The 16,593-nt window shown below is 40.4% G+C and overlaps 1 protein-coding gene across 3 annotated transcripts in view; it reads right to left on the bottom strand.

Moving 5' to 3' along the window:
- The window catches only part of PDGFD (platelet derived growth factor D), a 147,327-nt gene that overhangs the window by 31,720 nt on the left and 99,014 nt on the right, over nt 1–16,593 (bottom strand). For 2 of the 3 annotated variants that reach the window (XM_040584457.1, XM_040584458.1), the window contains exon 4: nt 409–468. The exons of the other annotated variant lie outside the window; for it this stretch is intronic. In XM_040584457.1, the coding sequence (XP_040440391.1) occupies nt 409–468 (60 nt within the window). The remainder of the gene's footprint in view (nt 1–408; nt 469–16,593) is intronic. 3 annotated transcript variants of the gene reach the window in all.

Raw genomic sequence — 16,593 nt, 5'->3', positions numbered from 1 at the left:
CTGAATATGGAGACTTCAGATACATAAGAACCTTCAGTATTGACAATGAAAAGTTAGATCCATTTTCCTGCCAGCCTGTTTTAAGTGTAGTCTTCTATTTAGGCCAAGACATTTTACAATTGAATATTTTAAGGAGTTTATATCTTGTTTTTTCATTTTGGCACGATGAGTTTGAAAGCAAGAAATGCTTCCCAATGGCTGTCTCATATGGTTACAACAGCTGATGGCCTATTCTGAATCTTTTCTTAAAAACATACTGGTTGACTCCAGTATGAGTTGGATAAACACTTATTGCATCCTCTGCCAAAGATGAATACATGGCTCCTCTGTGTGGGTGCCATTTTAGTGAGTTGGATTCAAGCCATCCTATCAATCCATCCATGGGCAAAATAGTAACAAATTACTTACTGAGACAGAGCTTGTGACTGACTCCCAGTTGGTTTCTGAGGCTGCATGCTGGAAATCATCCTAAGGGGAAAAACCCACAGGGAAAATCACCATTAAGGCAATGTCCTAAATTAACTGCAGAACCTAAAAAGTGTCTCAGCCCTCAACATCTGTCCCCTTTTCCAGCCCTCTTTAACACAAAAGGCCCTTGCCATGTGTCATTCCTAAGTAATGCTGCTTCCATTCAGTTTCCTCACTTTTCATTGTCTATAAACTAGTTCCTTGTGAGCTTGTTACAGCAAGAATAGGTATTATTATTATCAGTAGGAGTACTACTAGTAGTAATATGATAAATATATGCTGCTTTGCATAGCAGGACCTAATCTGGTCAAGGCTGTTACATTTATCTTCCAACATATATATTAAACACCACCTTTGTATGTCTACCATCAGAGCATTAATGCTGTTCCCCAAACTGATACATTCTGGAATGAATATGGACATGCTAATACCCTGGTAATAACTTAGCTAAGGTGACAAGTAGGGTAATCTAATATATTTGAAATGTAGTCCTAACACAACTATACTGCTTTTGGTGCTTGGGCTGAATAGAACTTGCTCATCTGTGCTGAGCGCTGACAGGCACTATGCCCTTTACAACAAAAAACAGGCACAGTATATTCAGATTAGAAGTGTAATCACACAAAACCTCTGGGCATTTATGATCACTTTGAGCACGTGGGATGGGACTCATCTCATCTACCTTTGGACACCTCAAAAGCAAACATCTAAGGTAGTCACTCTTGTTTCCATTTACAGTCAACTAAAACTAGCATTTTTAGGGTGCAAATCATCAGATCTATTTTAGAAGCTTAGTTTGGGATGACACTGCGTGTTAAAAATGTTGGGTTTTTTTTCTCTGCATTGTCTATAAAGGGAGCCTGGCAGGACTAGCTTAGATACAAATAGCAAAATTGTAGATATTGACATGTGGTCATCTGAGTCCCAATTCACTTGTCTGACCAGTGATGAGCAATCATTACTTAAATAATGAAGAAGCCACTTCTTTAGACTTTTGGCAGTTTTACTCATTTCCAGCTGGAATAATTAAACCATGAAAAATGGAAAAAGGGAAGCATTACAGAACGGTTATTAAACACACACATGCAGTGAATAGCTAATGATCAGCACAAATAGGTAGGTAAGGAAAGTGGACTGAAGTGAAAGCATACCAAGATGTTAATTTCTAATAACAGAATTTATAATGAAAGGATTTAAAGAAGACGGATCAATGCCTGGGATCACCATTTTACACTGACTCAGTATCTGCTATGCATCTTTTAAGTTGGAAACTGAAAGGGAAAATGGAAGGGTAGGTGCTCAGCTGCTGTGCTCTCGACTCAGTGCTGCATTGGACTATGCACATGTGCCTATATTCAATTATTTCTTAGGAACAGAAAAGAGAAAATTGGACATATAATCTGCTAATTCATCAATAAAATTCTCTTTCAGACAAGAAGGAACACAGCTGTTTTCAGATCCACACTCAACATACATAGTATTTTAATGTTTTTCATTTGCTATAGAAAAATACTGAAATGTCTCAGAAGTCAAAAGATTTTTTATTCAATATTGTTACTGTTTCTTGTCCCTTAAAATGTTCCCTTCTCTCAAATCTGAGGCAGCAAAACTAGTACTTCAGTACTTTAGTAAAAGGTAAGAAACCCCATCACACTATAGGGTCACTAAGTGACTACTGAAGCTGCAGGGCTATTAATATGTTACTAATTAAAGTGGTCATTTGGTCATTTTCTTCTAGGAATGCAGAAGCAAAACATTATTGGTGGTGAAATTTTTAATGCTTTTTTTTTTTTTTTTTTTTTTTTTTTTCAAACAGTAAAGAGATCTGCAAATGCTATGATCAGGTCATAAATAATTCAGTCGCAATGGGCTACCTTGGCCACATTCTCTACATATTTGGTTGCCTAGTTCTTGACAAGCCATCGTTTAAAGTGCATAAAAATGGATTTTAAAGGCTCGTGGATCCTCTGGTAATGGTTGCCAGTTGCAAAACTTGGAAATCATTTCCTCTCTGTCATTAGCTTCCATTTAGCACTTCCAGAAAAAAAGTGCCATTGAGTTTTGAGGCATTATTTTAAAACAGGAACAATCTGCCTCATTGAATGTCTGGATAAGACCATAGACAAGGAATAATTTTTTTGTTTGAAGTGACGGTCCCCTTGTGTTATGTAATTGTAGATACCAAAACTGTTTCTTTAGTCGATGATTCTTTGAGATGGTTGATGCCAGGAAACCCCTCCAAAACCCTGAGATAGACATGCACACCACCTGCTTCTTGGATCTCAAACCTGATGACTGCACATTTTGACTCTGTGATTATATTTCATCTGCATAAACTATTCACAACTATATGGCTTTGTTCCACCATCACTCAAGGCAGCTGTAGTCATTCTTGGCTTCTTGGAGCTTTCAACCTCTACAGTTTGAAGATTATTATTATCTATGGCTTCTGCTTGCAGCTATTTCAAGTAATAATATCGAAGTGGTTCTCACCACTACAAAATCCTCTACTCCTTCCTCACCATTGTCCCTAGGAGAACATGAAGGACAAATCTATTTTAAATGCTATCTATCCAATTCATACTACCTTGTTTATGTGAATTTGCATACGATCACTTGCCTATTGTTTTCTTCATTACTTAAAATGACATTAGAACCTTTAGTTAAAACATTTGAAAAATTTCATCTTTTTTAACTGAATACTGGAAAAACAGGGTGGTAATAACTTGGCTACGTCACCCTGACAACAGTGCTTTTATTTTTGTATATGTGTCATGGTAACATAACAACATTACATGAGACTTCAGCAAAGCAGTGCATTAACTGTTCCACAAGCTGCAAAAATACAGGCAAAACAACAGGGTAACCAATCACCTTCTGATAGCAGTTACTTTTATTGAAGAAAAAATGACTTCCATACCTCAACTTCGAAAATTACACCTCAGCAAGACAAATCCTGAGTCAGTCCTTCGAGTTAAATATGTATGGACATTGACATATTGTTCCTGGCTCTGTTACAGACAAAGATAAGCTACTATTTCCTTCACAGACTGACTCTGTCTACAGCCTGTCTCCCGCCACTGATCTCCAGCAAGTGAAAAGGAGTCACAGGGAATACTCTTTGTTTCACCTAGGGCTTTCACAAGTGGAGATCTGGAGGCAAATCACTGCTGTCAAGGGTACATGAGACTGCAGAGCCCGATAGCACTGGTTGCTGAGGAAGACGGCTTGCAGCTTGAGGGTCAATGACCTGCAGCAGCACTGGCTCTGCTGGGCTCAAGCCACAGGGTTTGGCAGAGTCAGTAGGAATAGGGAGGCATCAGGAAGCCACCAGGGATGAGGCTGGGAAGCTCACTAGTTTGAGAAGCATGTTGGCTGTGACTCACTTTGCTGTACCACAAATATGGCAAAACATGAGTCCTCTTGGCCATGCTGAATTACTGCCTGGTCTTCAAATTAAAAGCAAGAAGCAGTTTCTACCATTTCTCTGACTCTTTAATTTTTTACATACTTTGCCACTGTAGGCCAGCCTTTTGTCACCTTGGTGCTTGACATTGATGAGGCATGATGCCTGGGATAGGCAACAACGGCCACAGGATGGGCGCAACCCACTGCCAGCTCTCTCCAGTGAAAAGAAACAGCCCCATACCTCTATAAACTCCTCTCCAAACTCTCTCCTAATCCACAGGTCTCTGGGTTGATTGGATTAGGTAAAAGATTGTTTGCTGCCAGAACAACTATAAACTATGACTAATAAAAGCTGAGGTGATGCTTTCAGCTTCAGGGAGGAAGTGGGAAAAGTTCACAAAAAAGTTGTGGTTCAGAAGAGCCCAGACAGCATCCTAGACTGATATTTAGGACCTACTGGTTTAATAAAGCCTCCTGGAGGAGAAACCTTCTCTACTGTGAATTTGTCATGCCAGTAGAAACTAAGTGAGTGGGGAAAGGTAAAAATGCAGGCATGTTCTTGGGGCAAGTAACATGAGAAAGAAAGAAACAAAGGAAAAATTAACACAGAAGAGCTGAATGTGTGGGGCTTTGTCTGCAGTCACCTCATCTGTGGTATTTAGAGACCACAGTGTAAACTATGAAGCAGTTTCTAGAAACTTGCAGAACAGGGCTAAGGGATTTACTGAGGCACAAAGCAGATTCTGCAAAACCAAATCAGAGGTGAAATGAGGCATGTCCAAAGAGGTGCAGCACAGAAACAAAAAGAAGTCAGGATCTCTCGTTGGAACGTAAGAATTAGGGACTAGGACAGTGGAAGATCTCTAAGGGAAACCTAGGATAAATCACAACTTGAAGAGAAAGAGATGACATCATCCTAATATTTACATTAATAAAGGGTAATTCAATGGTAGCTATTTTTGAAGAACAGTCAACATGCATCTATTGCATGCTTATCTGTTTGCAGGCAGGTAGCTGATAAGCAGATAAACTTCTACCTAGTAATGAAACTAAAATAATCTCGAAATAAGGTCTTTCTTTTTTTCCCTGTCAACAAGCAATAGCACCAATATTGTCTCTGATCATTAAATTTATAGCTATTGCCTTTTATATACAAAATGACAGGTATTTCAAGCAAATAAACCCCAAATTCAGAACACACTGTGTAACAGCAACGGCATTAGTTAAGAGGCAAAAGAAAAGTCACAGCTCCATTAAAAAAAATACTGTGATAAATGAGTACTCAAGTTTGTATACTTCCACTGATTAACTGTAATTTCTCATGTAGCATTTTAGTTACACTCCAATTTATATTCCTAAAGATGAAAAAAAGCAGAGTGATCTTTTTCATTTTAACATACTTTTAATATATCAGATTGCTAGGTTTCATTCTCATAAGAGAATGATAATTATTACTACTTCTAAGGATGCTGTAAGATACCTATTTTTGTACAGCAGGCTACTCACCAGGGAGTCAGTGGCTACATTCTTCTTACCTACAGTAATGGCCGAACCACTGCTCTCTTCAGTTCTGGTGACCAGGCTTTAAAATAAAAGACGATGAATTTGGAAAGCATGCAACAATGATTATTTGTAATCTGGAATTCATGCCTTGCAATGAAACACTAAATGGAGGCTAGTGTTTCAAGAAGGTTAGAGGTCACTTAACCTTGACTCTCCAGATAATAACCCGTAGTCAGCTGCAGAAGGCCATTACCAATGTCAACAAGCTCTTTTATCTAGCATTTAATAAAATCAGGTGGCTGTAAACTGAAGGTAGTAATATTCAAACTGGAAGTACAAGCAAATTTTACCACTGATGGCAACTATTTCTGGAACAGATAGGAAATGGAAAAATAACTTTAATCATATTGAATTTTCTTTTCTCTTTTTTTGGTGTAGTCCCATAAAGGCAGGACATCCATGACACCACTATTTTAAAGTCAGTAACAGAAGGCCAGACAGCCACCAAAGCGTCTGATCCCAAATGTGACAGTATGATACTTGCCCTTTAAAAAAAGATTTTAATTGAATTTCTGAAGCCCAGTTGCCACTACATATCAGTAGCTACAACCTTATCAGTTATGACTAAGTTAACAGTAGTGCAAAATGACATATAAAATCACTCTTGATTTGTTCTGACACATTTACTACCTATAACTGAGCGGGAAGCACAAAATACTTAAAATTTCAAAAGTTTAAGGCTATAATAATGATTTAGGTTAACTGCAGTTTGATATGTCGACTTAGGAAAAGCTGAAGTAAAACTGAAGCAGAAAAATATATTTAATATGAGCTGTGTTTGGTCAATATTTCTCTTCATCCTTCACCTACTTTTGGAATTAGGCATTGCTGGGTGCATATTATAAGACTGCCCAAGACTGACATTTAAACGATCTCTCTAAAAGGTCAGAGAACACTTGCTCAAAAGAGACAACAGCTATGCCTCTGAAAAATCAGATGTCACCTAACAGTACGCTGCCCATGAGCACCCCATCTAATGCATATACCCACAAGATGGTGCACAACTTCACTGCCGTGCTGTGCAAATTGTTCATTACCTTTAATTTTTCTATTTATCACAGAGGCCTGAACTTATATCTCCACGTACAAAGGATTTCAGTTGCTAATAGCTACTCTGGTGCATATCGCAGTTAAGCAAAGGTAAATAAAATACAAGTAAACTAGCATTCATTGCAAATACTCTGCAATCCCTCCTTTGCCATTTTCACCTGAATGGCAAATTTTACTTCTCTGATTAAACACTGGGACACAAAACTTGGAAGGCTCTTCCAAGTCGTTACTTCCAAAACCCTCAGACTGGTTGGCTGTTTCCAAGCTAAATTTATCTTTATTGCACTTATGTAATTGCTAGCTTTGTCCTTTTCTTCCTCTCCTGAGTTTGCTTCCTGCAGTACTTCTGAGGAGATGTTATATCTCCTCTCAGCATCCGTTTTATTATGCTAAGCAAGCCAAGCTGTCTTGGCCTTCAGTAAGAAGTGTCCTCTTTTCCCCCCGACTGTCCTGTAGCGGTTCCCTGAACACAGTCCAAAAAAGATGCGATTGCTCTGTACTGTGTGGAACAAAACTGTACAAAATATTCCAGAAAAGATGCAACTACAGCCTTGTTGGTCCTATGCCTAGGTACACCCAGAAATTTTCTTCTCCCCTCTTTCCTAACCAGTGAGATGCCATTCAACAGCAAATGCTTTTGTTACTAATCTCTACGTAAGTGACCTCTTTGCTCTTTTTGGGCTGTTGGATTTCACTGCAAATCAATTCTGGTGCTCAAGGTCACCCACTTCTCATCTCCGATAATCCAATTTTACCATTCATGCCCAATGCACTTCAGCTCTGTGTGTGCTGCAAAAGCCATTAAAATGCCACCCTGAAACGTTCTGCTCTGGTCCCTAAAAAATCCTGAAAATAAAACTGATCATAAGACTGACCCTTTAGAAACTCCCATTAACAAGCTCTCCCTGGCTGAATACTCCTTCTTGCATTAGAGCACACTGTCACCCCTTCGACTGCCTTGTGGTTCTTTTATTAATTGCCATATTCTCTAGTGTAAGTGATTGTTTCCTGCATGGCACTGGGTGAGATGCTCCTCTGAAGTCCAATTAGATTTGCTATACAGCATTTCCTACCTCTCCAGACTATCCTCCAGTCTCACATAAGCTCCTTGGATAAAGAGCCATGGAGTTTTTTTCTAGTTTCCTCTATCTTTAACCACCTTCTCTGCTGACAAATGCCCCGTGAGCTTTCCAGGTCAGACTAATGAGCGTGCAGTTGCCCCAGCCGATCTCCTGCCATTGGGGTTACAGACTGTCACTGCACTCACCATTTCCATGTGAGCGCTGGCTCATCTTATTGCTATCCAGGGATGTAAGCCAGGGGCATTAAGCTATGACCGCAGCTGCCCCCTGCTCCCTTTTTATTATTATTGTATAGAAATGGAGATTTGCTTTCAGCTGTGACTCTTCATGTCTCATGGGCTGCAGTGCCCATCTCTTGGCAGTGACAGTGGAGGGTGCTGAAGGCAATCGGGCTCCTTGTCCCCCTTGTTTCAGTGTCTAAGCACACCTGGGCCATGGTACCAGCCCATTTCACAGAGCTTGCTGGACCCCCTGTGATGCCTCATGCTGGCTCTGCCAGGGCAGTGGGGAGGGGACATCAAGAAGGATCCTGGTCAGTGCAGTGCTGCATATCAGAATGGTGATGGGGAACTCCCAGGTAGAAAGGAGCTTGGGAGGAATTACCCCAGCAGCAAAAATCTCACTCCCAGGCCAGAGTCCAGTGCCTTTGAGAGGACTTTGGTGAACTTCTGCCATGGTGACTGACAGGTTTTTGGAAGCAGCATCTCTGGTAATAGGTGAATCTGCCCTGAGCAAAACAGAGAAAGCTGACATGACACTTGCCCAGCAGTGTCCAGGTGGGCCAAAAAGTCCTTCAGAGTTAACAGAAGGCAGTGACAGCTGGTTATTTCAGGTCCTCCTTCTTGGTGTGACTTATACCAAACGGGAATGTACTGAGAGGCCCCAGTACTACGGGTAGAAGGAAAAATATTAATGAAGTAAAACTTCCCAGGAGCTCGCTGCTAATTTTCTGTCTTCTTTCCACTTGGGTTTCTACCTGTGTTTTATAGATTTAACCACACTCTATAATCAGTGGAAAATAATCATTAACAAATACAGCCTAATTTCATTTATTATTCCAAGTTTTCCATTGTTCTACTAGGAGGTTCTGCTAAGTGCTCTGACAGGAATGCTCACATTTTCAGATATGACTTGGGAGAAACCTGGGAGGAATAATAATAATAATAATTATGAAAAACTCTAATGGAGCTAAGCAAATTTAATTCCAAAGCTGAGGACACAATGTAGAAAGGTACTGGTAAGGGACATTAGCTGTCCTAGCAGCAATCCTAGCCTATTGATTTTTTGTGAAGGATCCATTTGTTTTTGAGCTCTCTCCCAGAGGATGCCATTTAATTCTGCAGTAAGCATGCAGCAGGAGCATGTGTTACGTTTCACAGATAATGCAAAGCAAAACAATTTGTTCACCCTCCTGCTTTGACTCGAAGGCATTGCATTTTCTAGGACAACAAAAAAGGAGTGCTATAGAAACTTTCTAAGATGATGACAATATTAACAAAAATAGCAAGAATACATAATCTCCGAAGAATAGAAGAATCACTTTCTTCTAGCTTTTCCAGATTTTTGATGGGAACAAAAGCAGCTGATTTATTGCATACAGCATGGGATACTGCTTATTGGGAATTTTTTTTGATTTTCATCAAACAGCTTGAGTTAAAAACAAACCACAACCCATTAAGACTGGACTTTCAGCTCTGATCTATTCCTAAAAAATGCCACTGCTGTTAAAGCTAAATACAAGTACCTTAGAAACAGTCACCCTTCTCATTTCTTAGACCTTAAAGGTCTTTTCCAGCCTAAATGACTCTATGAGTCTATGATTATTCTGAAAAATACCACTTATAAGGAACATTATGAATGAAGACTAGAGAAAAAGAAAACATCTTACATTTGCCACATTTTTGCAAACAATCTGACTAAACCATGTTATCAGTTTTGGGATCGGCTTACCAAAAGCCAGCCTGGTAAATCATTCTAAACACCAAACTGAGACCATGATCTCAGGACCATGAACGTGTGTACTGGGTCAGAACAGTGTGTGAACATATTTTATTTAAATTCGGACTAAATACAAGAATGATGGTTGTAGAATTATAATAGGCTAAATATTTTTCAAGTAATGAAAATCAAGAGGAACAGTTTATTTCACTTTTATACTAATGACCTGGAAAATGTCACAGCAGTTGAAGCTGAAAAAAAATAATTTAAAGTTGGGGAAAAAGAAAAAAAAAGAAGTTGTAAACACCATTTAATACAAAGAAATATGCTGGAACTACCAGCGGTCAGAAGTAGAGGCAGGAAAGAAAAATAAGTTTTCATTCAGAAGAATGTAAATGGAGAAAAAGGTACAAGCTATAAAGTCTTTGATGGCACACATGGACTTAGAAAGGAACTTGTGCCGAGAGCCCGGGCTGAGCAAAGAAGAAAAACATGCAATTAAACTGCAATGTGACATGGTGGCACAGCATGCAGGGTACTTATGCCTGCAGAGATCTCCCAGGGTGGGGGAAGTTTCTCTCCCCATGCCAAGGGGATACCACACCACAAATCACCACCTCCAAGGGGGCCACAAGCAGAGGTGGGGCTTCTCCTCACTGGTGCAGGTGTGTGAACATTTTCATGTCTTCACCACCTTCCCACAGATGCAGGCCAGTGTTGGGCTCAGAAAAGAGCATGTGTGCCTGTGGGTGCAAGTGGCTTCCCTGAAAACTGAAGAGAGGTGTTCTCCAGACAAAAGGCACAGTCACTTAGTTTCAACCTACTTGGGTGTGATGCCAGTATCAATAAAAATTAATCCAGCATCTATGAAGACACCAAGGTGGCACCAAATCCATGCCATGCTGGCCTTGCAGTACCTGTCTGAGCAGGCAGGTTTTTATGCTGTCCACCTCCGTCAACAACACAGGCTTATGGGGAGAAAACACCAGGAGAGCGCTCTTACACCCTCTGACAGAAAGTCTTTGCTCTGTGGTTCAAAAACTCTGAGTCTTTCCTGAACACCAGACAGCATTTTTCACGTTCCAAATGTAGTCTGTTGAGTTTTTCCTGCCGGATTTAATACAGTGCTCCTGGACACCCTGTCCACCTTTGTTCAGGATTCCAAACCCTCCTGGGCAGCCACTGCACCACCAGAAGACCAGCAGCCATGCAACCCCCAAGATTTCAGCTGCTAGTATTCCATGTGTTTTCTCTGCTTTTAATCTGTTTCTTAATACACCTGGAAAATTTACCTGAACCAGCACTGAGCGAGCAATGCCAGCACACAAAGTTGCTGCTAAGGTGGGAGAGCAAAGTGTTTACTTTCACATATTTCTGATGGAGACAAATTACATATATAGGAAGCACAGTGTCCTATTTTCTGCTGCATTATATTATCTGCCCTGACTGCTCTTTTTTTTATTTTTCCCTTCAGAGCTTAGTAATACCATTTTTTCTGTACAAACTCATGCATATGCAGAAACGGGGTGGAAAGCCTGAATAAAAATATGACTGATATATCCAGGCTCTTCACTAACCATAAGCATAAGGTAAGTACGTAAGACCTTGCGTTCATCATGCCTGCCTAGAGGACAGGCAGCTCAGAGCTAATATGGACATGTAGTACAATGCACGTTTTGAAATAAGGATCTCGTTTCCAGTCAGGTGCAAAAGTTTCACCTCATCTGTAAGAACAGAAATTGCTTTCTGTTTAGTTTAGGTGGCCGTACCTACACATAATTCCCAATTTCTGTCCACTTCTAGTGAAAGTAAAGTTTTCAGCAGCCCATTTCCATCACCAGTAGCCCCTTCAGCACGCAACAAAAACCATAAAAAGCAGTCAGACTACCTGTCCTCATAGTGTCCAGGTTCTTCCAAGACTTTTTTTGCTTCAAATTTATAGGCCAGACCTTGTTGTGAGATTATTTTTTGTGGCCTAAAGGTAGTTGTTTAACCCTGCCTTATAGCAGTTGAAAACCTAACCTCATTCTTTCTAGGCCATTTTCCAAAGTTTAAGGGTTTGTCTGTTCTTTTCATTTATTTATTTTTTTCTAAAATATAAGATTCTCTTTTAAAATTACCCATCATTCTGCAAACACTGAATGCCAGGGCTCACAGATGCCCTTAACTCTGTCACTCATGGCGCTGTCAAGCTGTGACGAGAAAATGAAAGACAAGACCAGCCTCCACTTAAGAACTTTTGGGCTACATCTATAGTAGTAAATAAAAAAAGGTAGCTATTGATTAGAAATTACTTATGTCCTCAGACATACCTACTACCCTGCAAAACAGAATGGCCACAACAAACTGCATATTGGAAACAGCCTGAGGCCTGTGCTGGCCCCAAACGAGCCAGGCTAAAAATGTGGGAGTGCAAACAACCTTGTGCCTATGCTTTGGGTCACATCTAGCTTGTTTAATAGTCTAATAGTCTGAAAATTGAGATACACAGACTTCTTTATTAGAGAGTCTGATTCTGTGAAGGCTTGTATTTATGCTTCGTTATATGACTGATGGTTGGACAACAGTGCCTAGAATCAAGAACGTGCAATGAGACAACATGGTGCCTGATGTTCCCAGTCTGAGGGAAACTTTCGTTACAGAGTATTTTTTACCACAAATATTGTTTAAAATAAAGCATTTTTAGATGTGCCAGGATTAGAAGTATTATTAAATAAAAAGGCTTCTACAGCTTATGAAAAGAAGGGGACCTGGAAAATAAGTTTTGTCTGCCACAAAACACAAATCTGTCCAATTAAAATATTTCTCTAAACAAAAACTATTAAAGTGAAAAAAAACCCCACCTTGTTATCAAGGGTCACAGAAAAATGGGATGTTATTTGATTCTGCTGAAAATGATCTGACAGCAAGATACACAAATTCCACAGATCTAAAAATTATTTTTAGCTTCCAGTGCTGCAGATGAGTTGCAAAATCTGACCCTATGTAGTTACAAGCTCAGACCTTCTCTCATTAAGCACTGACTGGTCATCAAACTGACAATTGAGGAAAACAGAACTGCATTTTTCTTGGTATTGCAAGAGATCGGAAATGTGATAGAACTTTTTTTTGGCATGGCATGTACGTTCAAAAGCAGTGCAGCATGGCGAGAAATGTGTGGGCTGAAAACCAGAAAGGGGGTTGTAGGCAAAGGATTGTGTTAACAATGCAGGCACTGGGTCTGAGGAGGTGTTCAGTTCAGTAGCACAAAGCTCAGCACCAGGCAGGGGCTTATTTTATGTAACAGTATCGTTTAGCCAAATATTTTCTGGTAAGATTTATCCTATCAAGTCTAAAGTGACAAGAACCCTGCAACTAATAAAAGATGTGTGTGTGAATATGCATGTGTAAGGGAAAAAGAGAAACACTCTGCGATGTATCTGCCATCTGTGTTGTTATGAAGGCATGCACGGCCTTTATCGAGTGCTCAAAGAAAAACAGATATAGATATATGTATAGAAAATATAGATCAGATTTATACAGCATTGTGACTTTCTTTAGAGATGTGATATATAGCATGACGGTTATTAAAGCTAGAAGCGATGTGCTGAGTGCCAACCTGAAAGCACACCAGCTTCTCCAGCATGGGGGAAGGACTTTCTCTGATGATCTGTGCCTGGAACTGCAGAGTCAGAATAAGCCTAAGAATTGTTAAAAGTGCAGAGACACTAAGAGCTTCAGTTATGATGTTCCTCCTAAGGAGAAGGAGATGGATGAGGATAGCTACCAGCCTTTTCCCACCCACCAAACCAAGTGACTTGGCATGGTCTGAAGATGATTTTTCCTGTTTCACCTTCCAGGCTTGGAATCTGGGATTGCTGCTCTCCATTTTGTAATCATACAACTTCTTAAACTAGAGAGGACCTCAGGTAAGTCTGGCAGGCCCAGAAAAAACAAGCATCCAAATAAATGAGCATAGCAGACAACCTTCTTGTTCATCAGTCTCAGCAAGGCCATGCATCCCGCCCTGCTGGCACCATGTCCCAGACTGCAGGAAGAAACAATACAGCGTGCCTCTGTAGTGTGTTTTAGAAGTCAATCCTGTGACATCTTACAAAGGCTTATTGTGCCTGTCTTTGAGGTGGGAAGACCTGAGACTGCGAGAAATTGTCAGGGCAAGTAGTGGTGAAGCCTGCCTCATTGATGCAGCTGTGAGGCCAGCACCCTCCCTGAGGCTATGATGCCGGATCCAAACCTGCAGGCAACGCAATCGGGCACAGCTGTCTTCGCTGAGGACATGGAAAAAATCACAAACACTATTGCAACCCAGCAAGGGGAAAGTTCACCCTGGAAAAATGCAACCTAATATGTTCCTAAATGACATGCTGAGCAGAAGGAGGAACCTAGGAAACCTGGGAGCTCAAAGATGGACTGAGCTGACAGAGGAGAACACATCAAAAGACACATTTCCAGTGTTAGGGCAGCCAAGCTGGCCACTGCCATATAGACCTGCCTAAGCAGGGTACTGTGGCAGGTGACATGCCACCCATAACACAGCCTTAGTGATGCTTGAACCCCCAGATTCAGCTCCCATCACTACCACAGTGACACTGTAAAAAGCTGGAAAAATCTGGGGGACTTTTCAAAAGAACATTAAAAACTCTGAGGGGATTGGATAGCCTGAATTTTTGTGAAAGATTAAAAGCCAAGTACAGGCATCCTTGCTTGACTAAGCAATGACTAGGCAATAAGCAAAGAAGTGTGAAAACTCTGCAAATATCTGTAGGAGACAGACACCCATGACAAAAAGAACAGACTTCTTTATCATAAATTAGGAAGGAATATAATTGCAGGCAATGGTATGGCATTAAAAAAAGGAAAATTTAAACTGATTATCAAAGAAAAAATGTCTTTGCAACAGTGATTTATTAGTCTATGGTTTAATCTCCCATGAGGTATGTTACTATGTTTGTTATATATAAAAAATATGCTAGATGAACAACCAATGAATTTTAAATACAGAAAAATCTTGCCCTTAGAGAAAAATGGGCTGAATGACCTCATGTCTTTAAATTATGAGATTCTAGGTATCGCTGCATTACACATTACTGCACACACACCCCCCCTAACCCTACAACCCCTCCAAATTTAGACTCAGAAATCTTAAAACAATCAGTATCATTTGACCCAGGGCTCTAATTATTTTCCAGCAGTTACAGCTGTTGCAACAAATAAGGCAAAGACTTGTTCTGTAAGCAAGTAAACACACATTATACGCATCGTATTGTTTCCCCTGGCTTGCCAGGAACGACAAAACCACACTGAAGAGTGCTAAGGCTGTAAGAGACCCTGCAACCCAAACTTAGGCTAGGACAGTACAAGATCAGGACGGTGCTGCCAGGCTGTGTAAGATACTGTTGACACATAGTCGAAAAAATAGTATTGGTGGAATACAAAACACGAAGTTGAGCCTAGGAGCCCAGCGCTCCACAAAAATGTGAAGACATGCAATTCTTGTTTTGATTCAGAGGACAACTTGCAACCAACACTTGCTGTGATGGGTTTTCACAAATTCCTCAGTGCAGGCTGGAGGTCTAGCATGCTTCAATTCACCAGCCACTTCCTCTGGAAAGCTGTCAGAAGAAAATCCTGAAAGCAGACTGGTTTCCTACTCTTCTCCAACACAGCTGGCACACATTAAAGTTAAGCTGCACCTTCAGCTTTTGCAGAAAATCTAGAGCAGAGGCTGCTCAACAGGAACAGAACCTGGGAAGAACCAGCCGTTTCCTCTTCCCTTGTGGACAGGGTGGTGGGAGGGTCCAGCCTTGCCACAGTGCAGCACCAGGTGTTAACACCTCTTTGCAGCAATGTAGTACAGCCTTAGTGCCTAATTAACTGTTTTACGGAATCAAACATGTTATCTCTGTTGTCCTTACAAACTGTCATCCTTAACTACATTTCCATAAAACACCCTCCAGAGTTACCAAGCCAAAATAAAAGGTAGGTTCTTCATACATTATCATCATTTCACATGCTAACATTCTTCAGCTGTTGCTGAAGTGGAATTAAAGGACAGAGTATGGATTTACAAAGACAGCATTATGTCCTCAAGTCAACAATCTAAACTAGTCCCACTTTTCAACCAAACAGCTAATGTGATGGACAAGTTAATGAGTGCTGTTCAAAAAGTTTGACAGTGTAAATTCACCTTATGTTCATATACAGTGATGTGTGGTTTAGGGTAAACTAAGGCGAGAATGGTTGGATTTAACCTTCCTTTTTAGTGTAAACACAGAGAGGTCCACACATCTACCAGCAGCACTGACGGGGTGTTTGTGGCATGTCCACTTCACTACTGTATTTCCCATTTGTCTTTCTGCTGCCCTCTTAACGGTCAACTCTAAGCAGACAAATGAGCTACAAGGTCTCCATGTCTTCTAACAGGAGCTGTACTAAGGCTGCCACTGGTCTGTCCCTACTGCAGTGTCGAGATACCATGTCCGGGCTATTGATACTTTCTATTGGTTACACATGGGAAGCAATGTCAGGGAACAGGATGGCCATTGCCCTCTCCCAGGTTAGGCTCATTATGGCACAGAAAATGTACCCTTTCCTTTCATGCGTTACAATTTTCAGTGCTGGAACCACCCTAACTTTCTGCTACCTTTATATATTTGATGTTAACTAAGAATATTGCTTTATGGGTAACCTGAAAAAGCTGTCCAACATACATGGTAAGTAGCATTAGTGATTTTAAGAATGGCAAGCTCTAAAAAAGCTGGAAATAATAAATCCTTTTTAAAACAAACTGATTTGCCTAGGGTAGTTTTAATACAAAAATATCTTTAATATTCTCCATCAATTTTTTAACTACCACTCATTCACAAGACTTCCAGACTGTTAGGAATCATTGATTTATTTCTCTAATTATCAATGGTTACTTAAGATTTTTCCAGGAAGTTTGGGGATGGCTTTCATTTCCTACTTGTCTAACAGCACAGTTTTGCCAGTGGCCAATAATTCATGAACTCTGGCTCACTGGAAGTCTACTTGTAGTGTACTCTGTATTTTACTTAATGAAAAACAGAGAAAATATTAGCTTTCA

Source organism: Falco naumanni, chromosome 2, assembly GCF_017639655.2.
Source record: "Falco naumanni isolate bFalNau1 chromosome 2, bFalNau1.pat, whole genome shotgun sequence".
NCBI lineage: Eukaryota > Metazoa > Chordata > Aves > Falconiformes > Falconidae > Falco > Falco naumanni.
The sequence above is the reverse complement of the archived record's forward strand: the minus strand, read 5'-3'. Positions and strand labels throughout refer to the sequence as shown.